Here is a 24,096-nt window from a genome sequence, read left to right as displayed (position 1 = left end):
TTGCTCCTGTTATTCCATAATTTCCCTTCTGTCTACTTTCGACGTGAAAGTTTTAAAACTGTTTCATCATTTAAAGATAGATTCAAGTCAAGATTTTGCCGATTTGCGTTTTTTTTTTTTTTTAGCTAAAACGTAATTAGGTTCACTACAACAGAGCCTTCTAGAGAAGTCTACTGCTTTAAGATGGCGCCTGTTTACTAGCGCGGGAAAGTCTGTCATTTCGCATCTAGTTCTTGGTATGCAGTGGGGAGAACAAGTATTTGATACACTGCGATTTTGCTGGTTTTCCCACTTGCAAGCCATGTAGAGGTCTGTAATTTGTAAAATAAGTTCTCTTCAACTGTGAGGGACGGAATCTAATACAAAAACACCTGCACCTGTTTGAACTTGTTACCTGTATAAAAGACACCTGTTCACATGCTCAAACAAACAAACTCCAACCTCTCCACAATGGCCAAGACCAAAGAGCTGTGTAAGGACATCAGGGATAAAATAATAGACCTGCACAAGGCTGGGATGGGCTACAGGAAAATAAGCAAGCAGCTTGGTGAGAAGGTAACAACTGTTGGAGCGATTATCAGAAAATGGAAGAAGTTCAAGTTGACGGTCAATCTGCCTTGTTCTGGGGCTCCATGCAAGATCTCACCTCGTGGGGCATCACTGATCATGAGGAAGGTGAGGGATCAGCCCAGAAATACACGGCAGGACCTGGTCAATGACCTGAAGGGAGCTGGAACCACAGTCTCGAAGAAAACCATCGGAAACACATTACGCCGTCATGGATTAAAATCCTACAGCGCACGCAATGGTCCCGCTGCTGAAGCCAGTGCATGTCCAGACACGTCTGAAGTTTGCCACTGACCATCTGGATGATCCAGAGGAGCAATGGGAGAAGGTCATGTGGTCGAATGAGACCAAAATTGAACTATTTGGTCGAAACTCGGCCCGTGGTGTTTGGAGGAAAAAGAAGGATGAGTACAACCCCAAGAACACCATCCCAACCGTGAAACATGGAGGAGGAAACATCATTTTTTGGGGCTGCTTCTCTGCCAAGGGTACAGGACGACTGCACCGTATTGAAGGGAGGATGGATGTGGCTATGTATCGCCAGAACTTGGCTGGCAACCTTCTTCCTTCAGTGAGAGCCCTGAAGATGGGTCGTGGCTGGGTCTTCCAGCATGACAACGACCCAAAGCACACAGCCAAGGCAACTAAAGAGTGGCTCCGTAAGAAGCATCTTAAGGTCCTGGAGTGGCCTAGCCAGTCACCAGATCTTAACCCGATAGAAAATCTATGGAGGGAGTTGAAAGCCCGTGTTGCCCGGCAGCAGCCCCGAAACCTGAAGGCTCTGGAGAAGATCTGCATGGAGGAGTGGGCCAAAATCCCTGCTGCAGTGTGTGCAAACCTTGTCAAGGACTACAGGAAACATTTGGTATCTGTAATAGCAAACAAAGGTTTCTGTACCAAATATTAAGTTCGATTATTGTGATGTATTTCATGCAATTAAATTATTTAAAAATCATACGTGATTTTCTGGATTTTTGTATTAGATTCCGTGCCTCACAGCTGAAGAGAATTTGATACAAATTACAGACCTCTACATGCTTTGCAAGTGGGAAAACCAGCAAAATCGGCAGTGTATCAAATACTTGTTCTCCCCACTGTATGATCTAACACGGCCGTCGTCTGTCATTTCACCTCTAGTTCTAGATATATGTGATATCTTGAACATGATATTTACTCTTGGGCCGTTCCTCATTGCGTCCTGAAGACAGCGCTGACTGTGTTTTATTTCTGCTTTCCGGTATAATTCAATAATCTGAATTTGGATGTTTGTGACTCGTTCTCGAATCTTCCACGGCCGAATCACGAATAATCTAAGAATCAGAAATTTCGCACGGCGCTAATGGTCATTGTGGTGTTTCCTAATTGTTGCCAAAAGTGTGTGGTCTTGAACGCTTCCTTATTGCCAGTGCAGAGTGGAAAACAGAATCACGTTTGCTCACAATAGGCGCTTTCGCACTGTAGGAACTATCCGCAGTTCCTCGAATCTTTTGGGGGTGGGTTACGTCATTTTGCGTGTTTGGATATGTAGGAACTAGGGACGAGGAACTCGAATTCCGAGAACCATTTTAGCCCTTACTAAGAAGTGAGTACTTTCCGTGGGGCCACAGGAACTATATTACGTAGCTCTTTGGTGATTCGCTGAAATCAGCAGCTACGCCCCTTCCACACTCGCGCATCTCGTGGAGCCGCCATATAAAAAAAATATATATATATATATATTACCCTGCGGTTATACAGTTGTTGCTGTTAATACATTGGCTGTTGTTTTGTTGTCAAAAGTCGCAAAAATTGAGCCAGGAAATTCTTTGGAGCGACGAGGAGGTAAAAACCCTCCGTGCTATTGTGGGATTTATCGCAGCGCAAAACAATGTAGGGAGAAAATGAAGAAACTCAAAAACAGATCAGAGCGAGGCGAAAAGGGAAGCGAGCAAATGGTATGACACGCAATACCTCATATTGGGCCACAGACCGGCATACTCTGGCAACGCCGCAACAAAGGAGTCATCCGCTGAGGTTTTGCAGTTCATTGGGTGAAACAGAGTGAAAACAACCCACCCTCCCAGCTGCTTGAAGGTTGTTTATGGAATAAGACGTAACTTAAGGGTGTAACAGTTCGGTTTTGCATGTTCGATTCGGTTCACTTGTGTACTCTTTCGGTTTTATTTTTTCCTAATAAAATGTATTATAAACGCTGCGTGGAGAGCCGCTTTAAGTGTCCGACACAAATACAGGCATGACTACTCTCGTTAAACTTACTAATGGAGAAAGGTAAGTGAATAAATCCATAGTTATGTCACATTGCTGTTTAGATATGTCGACCTAGATAAGACTGCACACTCAGAAAATGAATGTTGAATCTACATTTAAGAAAATGAGCTAGATTTTGTCACAGCAAAATTTTAACTTGGATAATTACATTTATCATTAGCAGGTTGTTACTGCTAAGGATTAAACGGTTACAGTTAAGCTTGTTTATAATTTTTTACTGTACCGGAAGTTACACCCTTAAGACGTATTATTGGTAGATGTGATATTATTGAGGGATTGAATACCAGTCAGCTTACATCAGGTAAAGAAATATTGTCTTTTATGCGCAAATTGTTTGCTGTTATAATGGTGGTCAGCCTGGCTTAGTGCAGTAACATCCTAATAGGATCTTATCATGGCTGCACTTAAGTCTTGTTCGGAAAAACAAAAAACAAAACTGATAGCACTACAAAAATAATGAAGGATGAGAAACTTCATGTTACGTTTTTTTTTTTTTTTTTTTTTTAAATGTGCATCCCTTCAGCAACTACACACGAGCTTCCTGCTTGTCCAGATTTACAAATTATCAGCCAACACCACCCAGCTGTCAGCATCCTCTGCCATCCCAGACCTGGTAAAGAAATAATCTCTTGTTTTTGCATCCTGCTAAGAAATAAATTCAGCTCTCAGCATCCTCTGCCATCCCAGACCTGGTAAAGAAATAATCTCTTGTTTTTGCATCCTGATAAGAAATAAGTTTCCACCTTCCTTATATCTTTCAGCAAAGAGGAGAAAGACAGACACACTGTTTGCTGCTGTGCAGGAATTGCTGACTTCAGACACAGAACAGAAAAGGCAGAGTGATTGGCAGCAGGTTTTCATTGAGGGTCTTCTGGACGTCATGAACAGAATAGCAAACTGGCAAGAAAAACCTTAATTTAAAAAAATTATGGAAGCGTAAACGGAATTTTGCACATGTACATTTATTCTAGTGTGTGAGGGACCTTTAATTAAAAGATTACTTTGAATAACACAAGGTGGTGTTTTATGTCTGATTACTAGTACACTGAAGTATTATTAACATTTGGCTAGCAATACTATGTGTGAGCAGTTCACACATGACACCACACGCTAAAATTTGGCCTTTGTAGCCAACTACAGATTGAAAACGGGCTTATAATAATGCAAACAAAATATAAGGGCAATTTATATGACTTATATTTTTGCTTTAAAAAAAAAGAAGTCATGATGAATGTACAATTACGTCAAAGCCAAGTGAAAATGTACCGAAAAACTTCAGTTGTGCAACACAAAGTGACGCATCAAGGCTGAACGCACAGCTACACCTTCAGCATGTGCAGCAGGTCGTGGAACTGGAGTGTCTGGCTCCAGTAACAGGTTAGGCCTTCTCTTGCTCTACATCTCATTGTGGCTCTCGCAGAGGTTGTGAAGCACACAGCACGTGAGCCCCATGGACTTCATCCTCTCATGGCTGCAGTCACTTTTGGAGCCATCGCCACCGTACTTTGAGTCTGCCAAAAGCATGCTCAACCAATTCTCCACAAACTGCTCGTCTCTAAAACTAGGAGGAACCCGTCTCCACCAGTCATCGGCTTTTGTTCGGACCCAAACCGATGGCGAGGATCGCTGTGCAGTGATTGCAGTAAAATCTAAAATGCAAACAGAAACCTGTTATTTTTGGGGGTATTCAAGGTATAAAAAGCCAAAAAGTATTCTCTCAAAAGTTTGTTCATATGAAAGTTCATTTATGTGTATACAGTAACAGTAGGGGTTTAACAGTACTCAAATTTTAGTTTGGTTTTGGAAGTGCTAGTTTCAGGTAAGTTTCCATCATATAAAGGTGGGAAAAATTTAATTAATGCTTTTATTTTTAAAAATGTAAACAATAGAATTTATGAAAATAAATGAAAGTGACACTTTTGGATGATATTTCAAATATATTACACTCGGAGTTCATCAAATTAAAACACTGTAACAATTATAAAAATGATTTATCCACAGGTATAATTTAGAGACAGCCAAATAGTGTTCAACTCCATATTCCTGAGTGTCCAACACTCAAAGCGTCCATGCGGGGACCGCGCGCATCGTTTAGCTCGCTCTAATGAATTTTAACCCTTCATAAAATTACTAAACGAAACCGAAATGGTACGCAAGTGAACCAAATCAAACATGCAAAACCAAAACAGTTCAACACACCCACGTAAACCGCTACATCCTTTGTAAACACGTTAAATATACAGTGGGGCAAATAAGTATTTAGTCAACCACCAATTGTGCAAGTTCTTCTACTTGAAAAGATTAGAGAGGCCTGTAATGGTCAACATGGGTAAACCTCAACCATGAGCGACAGAATGTGGGGGGAAAAAAAACAGAAAATCACATTGTTTGATTTTTTAAAAGAATTTATTTCCAAATTAGAGTGGAAAATAAGTATTTGGTCACCTACAAACAAGCAAGATTTCTGGCTGTCAAAGAGGTCTAACTTCTTCTAACGAGGTCTAACGAGGCTCCACTCGTTACCTGTATTAATGGCACCTGTTTTAACTCATTATTGGTATAAAAGACACCTGTCCACAACATCAGTCATTCACACTCCAAACTCCACTATGGCCAAGACCAGAGAGCTGTCAAAGGACACCAGAGACAAAATTGTAGACCTGCACCAGGCTGGAAAGACTGAATCTGCAATAGGTAAAACGCTTGGTGTAAAGAAATTAACTGTGGGAGCAATGATTAGAAAATGGAAGACATACAAGACGACTGATAAGCTCCCTCGATCTGGGGCTCCATGCAAGATCTCACCCCGTGACGTCAAAATGATAACAAGAACGGTGAGCACAAATCCCAGAACCACACGGGGGGACCTAGTGAATGACCTACAGAAAGCTTGGACCACAGTAAAAAAGGCTACTATCAGTAACAGAATGCGCCGCCAGGGACTCAAATTCTGCACTGCCAGACGTGTCCCCCTGCTGAAGAAAGTACACGTCCAGGCCCGTCTGCTAGAGAGCATTTGGATGATCCAGAAGAGGACTGTGAGAATGTGTTATGGTCAGATGAAACCAAAATAGAACTTTTTGGTAGAAACACAGGTTCTCGTGTTTGGAGGAGAAAGAATACTGGATTGCAGCTGAAGAACACCATACCCACTGTGAAGTATGGGGGAGGAAAAATCATGCTTTGGGGCTGTTTTTCTGCTAAGGGACCAGGACGACTGATCTGTGTAAAGGAAAGAATGAATGGGGCCATGTATCGAGAGATTTTGAGTGAAAATCTCCTTCCATCAGCAAAGGCATTGAAGATGAGGCGTCGCTGGGTCTTTCAGCATGACAATGATCCCAAACACACAGCCAGGGCAACAAAGGAGTGGCTTCATAAGAAGCATTTCAAGGTCCTGGAGTGGCCTAGCCAGTCTCCAGATCTCAACCCCATAGAAAATCTGTGGAGGGATTTGAAAGTCCATGTTAACCAACTACAGCCCCAAAACATCACTGATCTAGAGGAGATCTGCATGGAGGAATGGGCCAAAATACCAGCAACATTGTGTGAAAAGCTTGTGAAGAGTTACAGAAAACGTTTGACCAAATACTTACTTTCCAGCATGACTATATACTTATTTGCCCCACTTTATTTGCTGTCATACAGGTATCACAGAAGATAAGTACATTGTATTTCGATTAAAAAAAACAACAAAAAAACATTCAAAACACTTTAAACGCACGTCACACGCCCTTTAAACACTGTGCTGAAGTACAGAATGCCTTTTACACTTTTTACAGACCGAAGTCCTGCCACGGTGCCAGTCATGTTGTTGTTGTTTGTGTGTACACTATAATTTTTACAGGCTGAAGGCCTTTCAAGTCACCGCGAGGAAAGAATAGAGTAGGACCGGGAGCTCATATTAAGACTAATAACACACGCACTCTGTAATCCTCTGATAAAAACACTACTTTTCACCCGCAGGTATGACGGATGAACGAAACTCATCATACCAAAACATGCAAATAAACACCTCACACAAAATACTGGTACAAGGGGAAAAAAAGGCCAAAAAAATATAAGAACAATTTACGTGTATATTATTTAAGTTTCATGGAATGTCATCAAACTTGACAACCATGCTCCATCCGTACACAATGGCAAAAACAAATAACTTTTTTTTTTTTTTCATCTAAAATTGCTGCTTCAAAGCAAACTGGTAAATTTCCTGTTTGTTTTTGAGGCCGCACTCCTTAACACTTTTGAATTTTTACTCAGTACTTTCCAAAAGACATGTTACTAAGTCAGATTCCAGAAGATAAAGTACCGTAATTTTCAGACTATAAGCTGCTACTTTTTTGCTTAATTTTGAATCCTGCGGCTTATTAATAGGTAACACTTTATTTGACAGCGGCGTCATAAGACTGTCATTAGACTGTCATAATTTTGACATGACACTGTCATGGGAATTACTAAATGCTTATGACAGATGTCACTAAGTATCATCCAGCAAATTATGTCACTAACACTTGATTTGTGTCAAGCTCATTCCCATTCAAAAGTGTGATAATTTGCCAGATAACATTGTGTCACAGTGTCATGTCATAATTATGATTGTCTAATGACAGTTATATGGCGCCACTGTTAATTAAAGTGTTACCAAATACCATAATTAGCAATAATGAAACAACTGGAACAGTAACTGAAGAAATAATTAGCACAGAACGTGAATTGTAATTGTTATTTACATATGTAGTGCTGCAATGCACGCTTGGAGGCATGTTGGAAAACAACAGTGTTGACAGCAGGTGGCAGCAAAGGTTGACTGTCTGACTGATGGCCAAATGAAGCTTCTTGAAGCATGGAAGCTTTGCAGCTAATTGGTTCAAAGCTTCATGGTGGTTCATTTGGTTTTATGACAGTCGGATGAAGCCGCTGTCAAATAGTGTTACATATTGATATATTTGGTGTAAATTAGTGGTGTCAACAATAATCGATGCGGCGATGCATCCCGATGCGGGGCACGGACGATTCGATTCGATGCGGGCAACAAGCCGAATCGATTCAGCGCATTTTAAAATATATACAGTAAGTACGTTCAAAAATCTTCCCTGCGCAATTCCAGTGATGCAACGGATTTGGTTTCCCCATTTGTATTATTATTCTCATGTTTCATTTTTTACACACCGCATAACTCTGGTCAAGTTCCCCACCAACCTCGTAGAAGACAAAATGTCTACAGATGTCTGCTTTCAATGTCTTAGGTGCATCAATAATCTTTTTCGCTCCCTCGTTCTCCGCTGCAGCCATTGTTATGTTATGTCCTATCTCTTAGAGGTTAGATCTTGTGCCCGAACCCGATTAATCCGGGTCGGGTAGGGCCCAAAATGTTAAGCATTCACATTCGGGTTGGGTCGGGCCGGGCTGCTGCGCCGGACTAATAAATTATTTAAAAAAAAAAAAAAAAAAAAAGGATAAAACCGAGAGCAGGCTCTCTGTATTGTGCATTTGAACGCCGTGGCGCCGCCCGCTTTTCTTCTTCTCCTCCCGCTGTGGCGCTTGCAATTCGTTATGAAAGACACTTTTATTTATGCACACAAAGGCAACACAAATGTGATCCTTTTGAATCTTCTCTGTGTGTCTGCAAAACCGCATTTTTTTTTTTTTTTTAAAATAAATATTAAACTTTAAACTTTCCCGGCGTTATTTCGTTGTGTAAATGCTTTTATAATGATCATAAAAATATGTAGCCTGTTTAAACATTAAGAAAACTTGCATTTTTTTCTGCCAACTGAAAATTCGTTACAAAGGACACTTTTATTTATGCACACAAAGGCAACAGAAATGTGATCCTTTTGACTGTTCTCCTCTGTGTGTCTGCAAAACAGTTTTTTTTTTTTTTTATATTAAAGTTTCCCAGCGTTATTTCGTTGTGTAAATGCTTTTATAATGATTATAAAAATATGTAGACTATTTAAACATTAAGAAAACTTTTTTTCTGCCAACTTGAAGGAATGAAAATAAATTGCTGCTGCTGCGTTGTTGTTTTTTTCCGTGTCACTCCAATAAATAATAAAAAAAAAAAAATCTGTGTTTTTCGGGCTGGGCCTGCAAATCTAGTTAATTGATCGGGCCGGGTCGGGCTTCAATACCAGTGGGCCGTGTCGGGTCGGGCTGGATTTTTTTAGGCCTGATTGAACCTCTATGCACATATATAGTGGGCTCGGTCTACATTTTACTTTTGTTCTACATTGCAATTTAGTTGTTTTGTTTGCAACTGAACTGATCCCTGGATTGATATTGCGATAAAGATGCTGCTGCACTACAATATTTTCTTTGTCGTTTTCTTTAATATTTACTTTTTTTTATTGATAGGTCGTTGTGACTAAAATACAGTGACTGTTATTTCTGATTTTGCACAGGAGTTCAGATGTTGCACTGTGTGAAAGGCTGCTACTGTGTGTAAAAAATAGAGCGAAAGCCCTGGTCTCATTCAAAGCACTAATTAAATGCTGTGATTTTTTTTTTTTTTTTTTTTTTAACATACTGTACTGTGCAAAAGTCTTAGGCAGGACACCTGCCTAAAACTTTTGCACAGTACTGTATATTTTTATTATATTATGTATATACAGGATATACTGTATGTATATATTTTCCCCAAGTGGAAGCTTCCATGATCCTAATAAATTTAATGATTAAAAAAAAATATATACAGTACTGTGCAAAAGTTTTAGGCAGGTGTCCTGCCTAAAACTTTTGCACAGTACTGTATATGAAAGTATTTTCATTTGACTTCAACCAGGAGTGACACAAGAGCCAATAAAAAGTTGTTTAATGTCTGACCGCTTGTGTTGCCTCATGATTCACGAAAAATATGCTTTGCTTTAGAATTTTAATGCATCCCAGGCTTTAATGCATCGCGATGCATTGCCGAATCGAACCGAATCGAATTGTGACCCTCTGAATCGAATCAAATCGTGGCCCTCCGAATCGTAATCGAATCGAATCGTGAGGGCAGTGCCGATGCACACCTCTAGTGTAAATATCCCATAAGATAGTCAGGACAGCTGCGGCTTAAAGTCCTGTGCAGCTTATCTATGAACAAATGCCGTTTTCGTGTCAAATGTGGTGGGTGGTGGCTTATAATCAGGTGGGTCTTATAGTGTGAAAATTAAGGTAATTAGTCTTTCAAAGGGCACCAACAAGTTTTCAGTATGCCTTGAAATGAATTCTTCAAATGAAATACGGTAGCTGATTTCTTGTCTTTTTGGTCAATGTAGTTTGACTATCATAATGTTACCACATAATTGTACATTTATTTTTGCTACGGTAAATACATACTTGCATATAAACATAATTTCCGTGTGGTGGATTTCCTTTCACGCTCTGTCTGTCATTTCGCATTGTTATGCAAATGGATGCCATCAAATTTGGATTAACAACGCTGCAAATTTGTCAAGCGGTTGTGCCGATAGACAACACGCCGATTGAATTGGCAGCCGTGGGGGCCCTGCGGCAGCAGCCTGTCATGATCAAGTATTAGCACGACTCAGCAGAATAAATTTGTAGAAACAAACGGGATATTGGGTTAGATGCAAATGAAAAACCTCTTAACTGATTCTAGACTGAGCAGAAAGGAGTGGAAGACTTCTCACTGTAAAATCCACAGGAACGAGCTGACTCCTCATCGTGTTCAGGCAAATATTGAAAATTGTATCTCACAGAGCAGCTGATAATGATAAGATGATGCTGCGGGCTGCGTGAAGCTATGAAAGATGACTACAATACACAGCACAGCCAGACAAATGAATGCTTGCAACCAATTGTAAATTGCTTCTGAGTCATTCTTATTCATACATTTACAAAGTTTTGCAGGCGTGTTCGCGCTGAAGAATTTCCATTACTAGGGTAATTTTGGCAGACAAACAATCACCGATACTGAATATTTAGTTGCAAAAAAGTTCAGTTGAAAAAATTCAATTGCAGCATTTTCATGCTGAGAACAATTCTGATTTAGAATTCCTCTGCTGGAAAAAAAAAAATCAGTGTTGGAAGTTCTAATTCAAAACCCCGGTCCAGCGTGTCAGTAGAGACTAGGGTTCTCTCCCCAGTGGGACTGACCACATGTCTTCTGGACCATAGCACTTTCAGATGCAATTTTTCTGTATGAAAATTGCAATCCAAATTGGCTTTAAACATAAAACAAAACCAACGTCATGTTTGCCATGACCAGGGATCCTTCAAAAACAACTCATTTTGCTTTATTGCGACCAAATTTGAATCTGGTGCACTTGACATATAGGAGACACAAATTTTTTGTCATTTCTATTTTCATCATTGCTTATGAGGAGAATAGTGCAGGGAAATTTGACAGTTGTCATAAAACAAGAAGCTAACAACTCCAGCTCCAAAGACACTCTTGTCTCTCACTTGTCTATTGTACTTAATGACTGCGTTCTAAAAGCTGTGAATAGGTATGCAGGAGTTATCGTGAGTTTATTTCTGAGCTGCGTCATCTGGGATTAATTTGCAGATGAAGGTGGCTTTGCTTGTTCTTTTTGGGGGTGAAAGGGAGTTAAATGACTAATTTTTCCCGATTTGATTAAGGGAGTTGAAACAAGAATCACTACAGGGCAATGTAGTCATTATACACACCAAGTTTGATTAAGATACAGTGGGGCAAATAAGTATTTAATCAACCACTAATTGTGCAAGTTCTCCCACTTGAAAATATTAGAGAGGCCTGTAATTGTCAACATGGGTAAACCTCAACCATGAGAGACGGACTGTGGGGGAAAAAAAAAAAAAACAGAAAATCACATTGTTTGATTTTTAATGAATTTATTTGTAAATCATGGTGGAAAATAAGTATATGGTCAATACCAATAGTTCATCTCAATCACCCGAAATTAATTTCTCAATATCTATAAAACAATCGCAGTAAAATCGTCCATTTTTTACAGCACATCTCAATCTTGGGACCATTGTCATGCTGAAAGACCCAGCCACGTCTCATCTTCAATGCCCTTGCTGATGGAAGGAGACTTTCACTCAAAATCTCTCGATACATGGCCCCATTCATTCTTTCCTTTACACAGATCAGTCGTCCTGGTCCCTTTGCTGAAAAACAGCCCCAAAGCATGATGTTTCCACCCCCATGCTTCACAGTGGGTATGGTGTTCTTCGGATGCAATTCAGTATTCTTTCTCCTCCAAACACGAGAACCTGTTTCTACCAAAAAGTTCTATTTTGGTTTCATCTGACCATAACACATTCTCCCAGTCCTCTTCTGGATCATCCAAATGCTCTCTAGCGAACCGCAGACAGGCCTGGACATGTACTGGCTTCAGCAGGGGGTCACGTCTGGCAGTGCAGGATTTGAGTCCCTGGCGGTGCATTGTGTTACTGATAGTAGCCTTTGTTACTGTGGTCCCAGCTCTATGTAGGTCATTCACTAGGTCCCCCTGTGTGGTTGTGGGATTTTTGCTCACCGTTCTTATCATTTTGACGCCATGGGGTGAGATCTTGCATGGAGCCCCTGATCGAGGGAGATTATCAGTGGTCTTGTATATCTTCCATTTTCTAATAATTGCTCCTACAGTTGATTTCTTTACACCAAGCGTTTAACCTATTGCAAATTCAGTCTCCACAGCCTGGTGCAGGTCTACAATTTTGCCTCTGGTGTCCTTCGACAGCTCTTTGGTCTTGGCCATAGTGGAGTTTGGAGTGTGACTGACTGAGGTTGTGGACAGGTGTCTTTTATACCGATAATGAGTTAAAACAGGTGCCAGGTAACGAGTGGAGCCTCGTTAGACCTCGTTAGACCTCGTTTGAAGAAGTTTGACCTCTTTGACAGCCAGAAAACTTGCTTGTTTGTCGGTGACCAAATACTTATTTTCCACTGTAATTTGGAAATAAATTCTTTAAAAATAAAACAATGTGATTTTCTGTTTTTTTTTGCCCACATTCTGTCTCTCATGGTTGAGGTTTACCCATGTTGACAATTACAGGCCTCTCTAATCTTTTCAAGTAGAACATGCACAATTGGTGGTTGACTAAATACTTATTTGCCCCACTGTATGACCTTGTAGAGAAGTGTATTAGGAGTGTTTCCTTTTCATGTTGGAGAGCAGTGGTTCTCAAACATTTAACAGCAAGTACCACCTCTCAGAATACTTGACGGAATACCACCATTACGGACAATATTAAATCGTTGACTGCCATTGACGACGCTAGATGTCCAGTCCATTTGGACTGGGAGGGCAGGCAGCGAATGATTACCAGTTAATAAGATTTTTTTTTTTTTGACTCATGATCGAAATTAACCACACATCGACAGTTGTCATAATTGATAGAAACCTAGCCCTCCCAAGTATCACTACTCCGTTCTCGGAGTAAACGTGGTGCCTTCAGTGGAGCAGGGGCTAGGCAGGTGGGTCGCGTGGTAGCGCCCGGCCTGGGTTACGGGGGCGGTCGCGGGGTCCAGCCGGGGGTGCATAAGTGTCGGCGGGGGCCGGGTAGGGGTAGTGTTATGCAAGCGCTGCCTTACAGTAAATACACGAAACTGTTCGCCCTGGTCTCCAGTTTGAAATGCTCCCACACTTTTGACATTTTCTGCTTTTTCTTGGTGCCTTTCATTTCGCTTTTGTTGGCCTCTTTGTCGTTACCTCTTTATTCATGCGTGGTTGGAATCAAATCTATCCGCCGCCTCTCCTTTCTTCCTCTACGCACGTGACGTCAGCACGCTGAGTCACATTAAAAGTAGTCCAGGCAAAACGTTATGCTTAGGGCTGGCAAAATAAAACTATTCCACTTTGCGGAGAAAATGCCACGATCAATTTTTTAAATTTAGTTATTCGAATTATTCGACTAATCTTTTCAGCTCTACTTTCAAGGCCCCTTCAAATAGGTCAAAGTGATCATAAAATTTCCATTTTAAACCAAAATGTTGGTAGTTCTGAGTCTCTTCAGAGTTGCGCTTATAGATTTATTTTTTTGCAGTTATATTTTATGAAATACGTTCATTCATATATCTTTTCATTTTCCACACCGCTTATTTTCACGAGGGTCGCGGGGGCGCTGGAGCCTATCCCAGCTAACCTTGGGCATATCAATTTGAAGCACTTGCGGAAATATTGCAATAAAATCAAGATACATACGCACTCCTAATGGATGACTCAGGCAGAAAATCACTGAGGCAAAACCTTTATATTTGAGGACTCACGCTAGCTTCTGTTGTGTTGGGAGCCAAACAAAGCCCTTGGAATACAGTTTTTACGGTCGCCGTAAGCATCGCATAGAGACTCAAAGTACCGCTTTGTCTGCGGCGGCGGCAGCATAATGACAGTTGGTCTACATCATGGGTATCAGAGCTCCATCAGTGAGGACATTACATCATTTAAATGACCCTTCCCCAGAGGCTCACTAAAGAGGATGTAGACGTAAGTACTGTAAAATCACCAAGAAATAACCCTACAATAAAGAGACGCTGCACCGTATTGTATTCTAATGACAAGCCATTATTTCTCGGTCTATTTATCAATAACAATATGTTCAGAAATAACATACTCAAGGTACATTATTTGCAACAGAATTTGCCTCCCCTCGTCCACTTTTTGGGCACGCCGTACAACCCACGTGCTTAGACCGATTCTCACCATGCCAACTTTGAAAAGTTTAAAATTCACATGACGCAGCCTACAGTTTAACCCTTTCATTTTCAGTGCCCCCCAAAAATTCAAAATGTACTGTATTTCGTCCTATGTTTTTATTTCATATAATTTACATACGAAAAATTCTGAAAATCAAGGCGTCCAAAAGTTGTACTGTATGAAGTTTCTGTCTGAAATGTACAGTTAAAAGCCAGTTTGTGACCCTATTCCCAACTGCATTAGCACAGTGGTGTGGGCGCCCTGCTACTATTGAGGAGGGCCTGATTCGATTCCTGTTTGTGTGACATGTGAGGGAGGGCATCTGCTGTCAAACCTTTTGTGCCAAATCTATCATGCGGATCAATTGTTACTACGTTTGTTCCGATCATGTTTTTTTTTGCTCCTGATCCGATCCCGATCGTTTTAGTTTGAGTATCTGCCGATCCCGATATTTCCCGATCCGATTGCTTTTTTTTTGCTCCCGATTCAATTCCAATCATTCCGGATAATTTTTCCGGATCATATACATTTTGGCAATGCATTAAGAGAAAAATTAATAAAACTCGGACGAATATGAACATTCAACATACCATACATAAGTACTGTATTTGTTTATTATGACAATAAATCCTCAAGATGGCATTTACATTATTAACATTCTGTGAGAGGGATCCACGGATAGAAAGACTTGTAATTCTTAAAGGACAAATGTGACTTTGTATATCGTGACTAAATATTGCCATCTAGTGTATTTGTTGAGCTTTCAGTAAATGATACGGTAGCCATTTAACTGTTCTGCCCAAATGCATGATGGGAAGTGCAACCATGACTGTGCGTAGTGGCACCAATTGATATATCTTCTCTGCGTTGGGAAATAACATAGGGTGTAAAGAAAAAGATCAACTATTACTTTTCTTCCCCACATTGCTTTCCCACGATATGTCTAATTGTTGGGAGAGGGATTTTAAGGCTTTAGTCAAGTAAAAAAAGGCTCCAAAGACTGCCAAAATTCACTCTACTCATTTTACGCTGTCTTTTTAGCTCTATAAGTAGGTAAATCGGCGCCATTAAAGATTGAACGCGACAATGCGTGAGTGGGTTGTGCAGTGAATGCTTTAATTGGGTTAAATATTTTAACGTGATTAATTTAAAAAAATGTTTTTTACCGCTGTTAACGCGATAAATTTGATAGCCCTACTTTAAGCCAAAACTAAAGACTCTGGATGAGTGTAAGACATTTTGTCCATAACGTTAATTACAATTAGAAAACGATTGAATTAAAAAAATTTTTTTTAAAAGGCATGTCCGATATTTTTTCCCCGATTCCGATACTTTGAAAATGACATGATCGGATCCGAATGATCGGCATCGCGATCGATCGGGACATCTTTAATTGTTACACTATAGTGAACCCGGGGGGGGGGGGGGGGGGATTGAAAATGATGCCTGTTTAAAGAGAGAAAATTTTAAAAAAATATTTTTCCAAGAAAATTCCTTAACACAATGAATATCAGTTTGATCCAAGCTTTAAAACTTAGTTGTTCCTATTAATACAGAATACATTGAGGCTGTTCTGCTGTTTCATTGTCATTTCCCTGTAACCTTCACACATTAGGGGGAAATAATCCCATCTCATCTGATCGTGCGTCATCAAAAGCCAAGCAAGGATAAAACAAATGTCGTCACATAATTTTGACTCAAGCCCAGAGATGAGGTCAAGGAATTTTTCCTGGTCATTTAACAATCACACCGTAGCTTCCGTCCCTGGGCCCACTCACTGCAAACTGACAGTTTGAAGGACATCCAGAAATCTTTATACCCTGCCATCCCAGGAGACGGTATGCTACCAGCATGCAGGGCAGTCTCTCACATTCCTTGCTCCTCACCCCCACTTTTATGTACTGCCTTTTATTCCAAGGCTGCTGTCAGAATCTACGAGCGGCATAAACAAAAAAGCCCAGCCACCAGATTTATCAACCAATTAATTAATTGGGATTGTCTTTCATGACAGACAGCTCAAAAAAGTTTCAAGGTTCTATTCCTGTAATTGAACTTGCAGTCTGCAATTTTGGTTAAAATTCCAACAGTTTGCATTTTCAAATCAAACTGAAATCAAAATGATTTATTTTAGACATTCATGATCTGATTTGTATGGTGGCCGAGAGGTGTCAGGCGAAATGCAAAGACCAAACATTTTGCAAACAGAAAAACGCATAAACCCCAATTGCAAACGCATTGGAAACAAAAAAAAAAACAACAAAAATGCACACTGCCACAACACGATCCCCAATTCCTAAAGTGCGATTGCAAATTGGCAAAATCCCTGAACCCAATTGCCACAACACGAATGCAAATGGCTCGCAACACGACAGCAAATGGCTCGCAAGACGACAGCAAAAAGGCATAGCACAACTGCAAAAAGTTGCCCCGCTCCCATCAGATGCAAATTTGTATGAAAATGATGTCATTCCTTTGTGCTGTTCTTTATACTGTGATCGTTTTATAGATACAGTGATCCTTCGCTACTTCGCTCTTTAAATTTCTCGCCCTCAGTCCATCGCAGATTTTTTTTCAATTAACTAATTTGCTCCCAAAAACGTATAAATATGTTCTATTTTTAATTGTTTCAGTGTCCCAAAGACGTATTTATACGTCTTTTACGTTTTTTTTTTCTTTCCAAAAAGACATCCCTGGGTTCTGATTCAATTTAGCTCCAAAGCTCAAAGCTGAAAATACATTTTAAAGCAATAAAACTGGCCACTGGAGGGCAGTAGCGCATTTGGTAAGACCCGCAACCCGGGTCGCCAGGCGGCGGACGACCGTGAGGGACAACCGGCAGGACGCCCGGGATGCCAGGCGCTGGACGACCGAGCAGAACGACCGGGACCACTAGTGCAGCGGACGATGCCTTTGAGTCCGTGCTGCTCGCGAGCAGAGCCCGCAGAGACTCAAAAAAATCCATCTTTATGAGACAGAAGGCGATGAGAGAAAAGTTTAACCCGCTGTCACGGCCAGAACAGCGTCATCTTTCAGTTAGTTACAGTATGTGTAAATAAATTGTTACTTTGCTCTCAAAAGCTCTATTTGTCTTGTTGTTTATCTTATTTTATAGAAGGAAAACATTATTCAGATATTTGGGATGTAACTAAAGCAAAAAATAGCTGTGTATAAGTCAAAGTTATTCTTGAAATGTATGCTTTCACAAAAAGCTCAGTTTCTCCATTTTTTTCATCAGAAATGGGAAAATTGCTCAAACTAAGCTATTTTCTAATGCTGATTTCTAAAGAATGGAAAAAGATATGAGCTAACTTTTTTACTGATGAAAGAATAGAGTCATATCTTTCTTTTGGTAAAAAAGAATAGAGATGAGCTGTCCCAGCGGATCGCGCAGTCTCCCTCTTGCTCCCTACCTCTCCCTGCTCTTTGTTCGTCAGGCAGGCAGTGCACCTACACTAGAGTTGTTGTTGTTGTTTTTTTTTTTTAATCAAAGTTAATGATGATTGACAGATGAATGTGCTTGAGCTTGCCAGAGTCAAGAATTTCTGAAGCGCTGCATGCGTCAATCATCGTTTAACTTGTTAAACAGTTGCTGTGGCAACTCATTGTGTGTAAGTGAGCTGCTCCGGAGGGGATTTGAGTTGACTCACTCAGTGAAACATTTAATAAAGCCAAGCATTTTTCTACTAATTCTTTATTCTTGTTTAAAAATAATTCGGTGGGACAGTGACGTTTAAAACTTAATATAATTATTACATTTGAAGTGGTTAAAATAAAACATTTATTACATTATATATATAATTTTTTTTTTAAATTATATTTTGGGGAAAAAGTGAAAAAACATGTCTTATATGTATCTCTTTCCGATGCTAAATATGCATAAATACATTGAACACACAAAACTTCTACGTCGCGGTTTTTCCCTTATCGCGGTGGGTTCTGGTCCCCATTAATCGCGAAAAATGAGGGATCACTGTCTTGAGATATGAATTTTGAGTGAGGTGGTCACAACTCCCATGGCTGGGGGAGCGGGGCAACTCTCTCAAAAACAGAGGGGTGTCCAAACAACTAGCATGAACGTATCAGAAACAAATGGCACCACATCGGGTCCATTTTGGCGTCAATGAGGGACTGAGAGGTATGCCATCACTCGAAATTCAAATCTCCTGCCCCCCCCATTTACTGCTAAATGGGGGGGGGGGGGGGGGCAGGAGATTGGGTTTGTGGTAGTTGTTGACATCCAAGTTATTGAGAGAGTTAATACGCTCCGTCAGCCACGGGAGTTATGACAACCTCACCCAAAATTAATTTCTCAATATCTATAAAACAATCGCAGTAAAATCGACTATTTTTTACAGCACAAACGATTGACATCATTTTTATATAAATTTTGCGTCTGATGGGGAAAGGGGGGGCAACTTGATGGAGGTCCGTAGAGATGTCACAAAGCACATATGCAGTAGTAATATTGGGGTTTGTGCTTTTTCCAATTTGCAATCATGCTTTAGGAATTGGGGATCTGTTATGGCAGTTTGCATTTTTGTTTTTTTCTTTTGCAAAACGTTTGCAATTGGGGTTAGTTCTTTTTTTCTATTTGCGAAGTATTTGGACTTTGCATTTCGCCTGATACCTCTCGGCTACCGTAGATTTGAAATTTGATATTAGGAACTTAAAAGCCAGTTTGTGACTCTATAGACCCTAATCACCAACGTCACAGAATGACGTGTCGCTGTATCCGGTCGCCATATTGTCCGTCAGTGTTAATACGTATTCTCAATGGTTTCAATTTGTCGTGCAATTTATAGTGCAATTCATGGAAGCCCAGGTGCTTTCAGACGCTGTAAACTCATTTGATGCGTTGCATAAAAGGCGTTATGTGGAAAAGCTTCAGTCTATCCATTCACCAGATCCATATTTGATGCCTAAATCGATATTTTTCGACCCGCTGTCTTCGCCCTCTCTGCCTGACATCTGCTACCCTGATATCTACAACTATCTTGTCCACACAAACTCAGCCTATTCTCACGAAAGTTTGAAAAACTTTAAGAGCAGCACTCTAAGCAACATTACCCCGTGTGATCCTTTACTTCCAATTTTCTAAAATGGCGACAATCAATAAAAAAAAAAGTTGACTGCGATGGCCGACACTTCAAGGATAGGTGGATATTGGACTATTTCTTTAATAAAACACGCAACAACTGTGTCTGCCTCATTTGCAAAGAGACAGTCGCTGTTTTCAAAGAGTTCGATGTGACGCAATATTACCAAACAAGACACGCTGACATGTACGACAACATTACAGGGAAGATATGCAGCGAGAAATTGTAGCAACTTGAAGCTAGTTTAATTTCACAGCAGCAGTATTTCGCAAGAGCCCGAGTGTCGAAAGAGAACGCCACAAAGGCGAGATTGTTGAAATTATGAATTAAAAAAATTATAAAGCAAACGTGACACACAGAAGGGCTTGCTAAAATTTGTTTTAACTATATTGTTCTATGTAAATCAGCCAAGGTAGCCCCCTGCATTTTTACCACACCAAATCTGGCCCCCTTTGCAAAAGGTTTGGACACACCTGTTTAACTTCTTTCACTTGGTACCAGCTAAATATTATTCAAAAAATAATGATGGAAGAAATAAGCATCTTGAATTTGAAACTGTATGTTGTCGGCGATTAGCCTCGCAATGATCTTAATTGTGGTTGTCAGCCCAAAACCCTCTAAATATATATTAAATGCATCTTACCAGATATAAAATGACTACTAAATAATCTGTAGTGATCGTTTGGTACCCAGTTTTCTTGTCGAATTGCAGCAGTCCATCTCGCTCTCCTCTCCGGGGGTCTCGGAATACGGTAGAACTTCAAGTCTCTCCGTCTATCTTCTCTGTTATTGCAACCAACCGCCACACACGCCTTCACCATTTTGATTATTAATGTTAACGAGCAGAAAAACACGCCATAACAGGAGGAATTTACGTAGCGGTAATGTTTAAACCCGACGAGCTGACGGACAATATGGCGCGGAGGCGTGGTTGTGACGTCACGTAAGTAGGGTCTATTCCCAACTACAAATTTCAATAGGAAAGATAAATATTTCATGTCCTCCATTTGACATCCAATTGTGGTATTCGTGTTGCCCGCACCAGTTTTGCAATGAGCAATGAATATAAATATATGAATAAATTAATTCAAGGTTCAATTTTGGGGGAAGAAAATGATTTAAGTAGCAATGACTAAAAAAAAAAAAAGCCACGAGTAATAGTAAATAGATATTTCGAAATCAACTGAATTAATTAAAAGATAATAATTACAAAAAAAATTTAAAACGTAATAAATAAAAAGAGGAAGTCACACGCTATGGCTTGGGCTGGCAGTGAATGACTTAAGCTAATGATAACTTTCGAATAGAAGTCCACTGTTGTGTACAAATTCCTCGAAAGGGTTAGTTGCTGCTTCATTCCTTTGACTATATATATTTTTTGGTTCGCTCACAAACAAAATAAATCCAACAAGCAATGGCTGGTAACTCGAAAACTTGTAAGAAGGTACCACTGAACTCACAGTTAAGTGTTAATATTGTTAGTTAAAGTCTGGGCTTGTTTTTCGTTTGCTTGCTATTTCTGTATTTCCACGGCAGCCATCTCCACGGCAAACTCACAGTCTAAATTAATTGCAGTCACTGCCAAGTTGTCCATCCAGCAGGCCTCGAGAGACTACACAAACAAGTCTAGATCGATCAAAGTCTACACAATGGACAAAAATCGATCATTTAATCCATCTTGTAGATCCCAAATTCTCTTGGCAGACTGACTGAGACACCCTCCTGCCCTCAGAAGGAGTGCATATTGTAGGGTGCACTCCAATTTTCATCCCATCAGTAGATTGAGTGCAGTGATTTCGCTTTGCATTTTCCCACTGGCCGCAGTTTCAATAGCGGGTGACAAACGGTGACCATTTGAGCCTCAGCTGCTTGGTCCACCCGGGCAGGACGTTGGCGTATGTGGGAGAAGGAGTGAGAAATGAGAGAATCTGTCAATTTCCAACAACTTTCTCCTCCCCCTCTACCATTGCATGACTCATCGACAAAAAGCCAACACAAACACTTTGACCACTTTAACTGGCTCTGCTCATCTTTGTGCTGTAAGCCTCATAAGTGTCCAACAGAGTCCTGGCTATCATTGAACATGGCAGTCTGACACCTTGCAGCGCAGCTGTTTGTTTTTTGCCAACGCCGCAGGCGGTGCTCTACATTTAGGATGCGATGCCAACACAATGCCCTTAGCGGAAAACAATTAGAAAAGCTTGGACATGGATGCATGAAAAGTCTTTTTTGTTGTTTGTTTTATCTTTATGGGGCACTGATTTAACTCATTGCCTGCAATTGACGGCATGAGAAGTCTAATCCATTTTGATTAGTTGTGTCGAATGAACGAACACAAATGGCTGTGATGTCTAGCACCGTCAATGGCACTGAAAGATGAGCATTCTTGGCTAGTCCTGACAGTTTAAAAATTGAATGTCTATCGCTGTCAATAGTCTAATCCGAGCAAAACGACCGGAAGTACCCTGTCCCCCATTGCTGAGGTGTGAAACCCGCAGCACACAGCCAACTGCAGCTCATGTTGCTGTTTACATTGGCTGACACTTTAGTGCAAACATCCCAGTAATGGGCAACCACTCTGTTAATCACCAAACTACTACCATACACTCCCGGCTGGCTGCCCCCTCCCCCCTTGGTGGCCCGTCCCCTCTTCCCATCCCTGAAGGCCGGTTGATGGGAGCGCGGGTGGCCCAGGGGACCACCCTGGATCCCGGGAGGGTGACGATGGCTCCTTTGCTGGGCTGCGGGAGGAGGGATGGGCTGCGCTGCCCCTCCCCTGAATGCCCTCCCTCCCCGGGCTGGCTGGGTGGGGGCCGTGGCCCTGGGTTGGCGCCCGCGCGGCGTTTCCGCTCGTCTGCTTGGCTGTCGCGTGTTTGGTTGGGCTCGCGTGCGGCTGGTTGTGATTGGGCGCACTCGGGTGGGGAGTCCTGGTGCCGGGATTGGCGGTGGGGTGGCGTAGGGTCGGTTGCCAGCGGGCTTACACTCACAAGGGATTCACACGATTACTGGGTTCTAGATCCAAGTGCTCATTTGTGTACAGTCTACCCATCCCAATCACTTAGCTTATAGTCTCCCTCACCCCCACTCCCCTTCTTTCTCTGGTCAACAGGCCTCCCCACATCGTGTCAACCGGAAATACATCTAGCTGACGATAGCACCAACATATTATTAGTTAGTGTAGAGGTTCAATGTGCTTCTTGTTGTTGCTTTTCTTTTCTTGTGTTTCTTTTTTTTCTGTTCCCCAATAACCCCTTCCTGTTCACTGCTTTGTCATAATAAATGATGTATGTTGAATGATCACAATGGGAGTATGTCATACTCCCAACCGGACCAACCGGACACATAGACTTCTCCGTGTCAAACAGCTGAACAGGACAGGTTAAAAAATTCAAAACGAAAAAAAAAAAAAACAAGAATCACCAGACAACTGATAACCAAGAAGATTTGGAATTCCTTTTATAATCACATGGCTATTATCATCAACAAAACTACGGAGCTGATATGACAAACAGAAATAGAACAAAATATCAATATCACAATATTTCATCATCATCACTATGCAACCATGTCGAACCACTAACATTAAATACACCTTACTACAAGGTACAGTTATCAGTAAAAGTGTATGATTTCTGTCAAACATTGAATTTCTTTGATTTTATTAATGTTTTGTGTGTGTGATTGTGCATGTGCGCCCAGCAGATGTGATGGAGGGGAAAAGTGCCATGCTCCTGGGCATGAGTCAGTGGAACTCCAATGACCTGGTGGAGCAGATTGAAACACTGGGACACATGGACCCGTCACATGGTACACACTCACACACGCACACAATATACAGTGGCCCTCAACACATTGTATGTATTCCTTGCAAGCCAGAACAGCCATTGAACAGAAAAAAAAATTCAGAATTCATTTAACAAGGCTGACTGACCAACACTCCAGCTACTATAGCCCCTTTCACACATACCTGAACTGCGGTTAATTCCCAGGATTTAAACAGGTAGCCCTTATGTGTGGAAGCAATTTCCTGGGTCGACTGACGTGGACATTTACCAGGTCGCATCCTAGTATAATGTCAGTGACTTAACTAGAACGCGGCATGTGTGAAAACAGCTGTTGAATTCCCAGGTCAGAGCGCAAACCCTGAAGACGTAAATAGAGCTGAAACGAATACTCGAGCAACTCGGGTAACTCGAGTTTAAAAACTGATCAAAGTAATTTTATACACCTCGAGGAATCGTTTAATTTTGCCAGCTCTGAGCATCACGTTTTGCCGGGACTACTTTTAATGTTGGACAACGCGCTGACGTCACGTGCGTAGAGGAAGAAGCAATAAAAAAAAAAAAAAAAAACTTACTGCAGCCGACAACCGCTACAAACTATGCCGATGTTGCTAAAAACAACGCCCGCATGATGCTAGTGTGGTAGCAGCTAGTGTCCGATTCGTCTCATAGATATCGCATGCATTTAGGACTAGATGCGAAATGATACTCGGCCGCGCGTGGGCAGCGTTAGTAAACAGCCGCCATCTT

General features: G+C 41.0%; 1 protein-coding gene across 1 annotated transcript in view; it reads left to right on the top strand.

The window, feature by feature from the left end:
- Window positions 1–24,096, top strand: part of pitpnm3 (PITPNM family member 3) — a 166,693-nt gene that overhangs the window by 21,745 nt on the left and 120,852 nt on the right. The window contains exon 3 of the mRNA XM_057838597.1: window positions 23,267–23,371. Coding sequence (XP_057694580.1) covers window positions 23,267–23,371 — 105 coding nt within the window. The remainder of the gene's footprint in view (window positions 1–23,266; window positions 23,372–24,096) is intronic.

This window comes from Corythoichthys intestinalis, chromosome 6 (genome assembly GCF_030265065.1).
Source record: "Corythoichthys intestinalis isolate RoL2023-P3 chromosome 6, ASM3026506v1, whole genome shotgun sequence".
NCBI classification, from domain to species: domain Eukaryota; kingdom Metazoa; phylum Chordata; class Actinopteri; order Syngnathiformes; family Syngnathidae; genus Corythoichthys; species Corythoichthys intestinalis.
The sequence above is the reverse complement of the archived record's forward strand: the minus strand, read 5'-3'. Positions and strand labels throughout refer to the sequence as shown.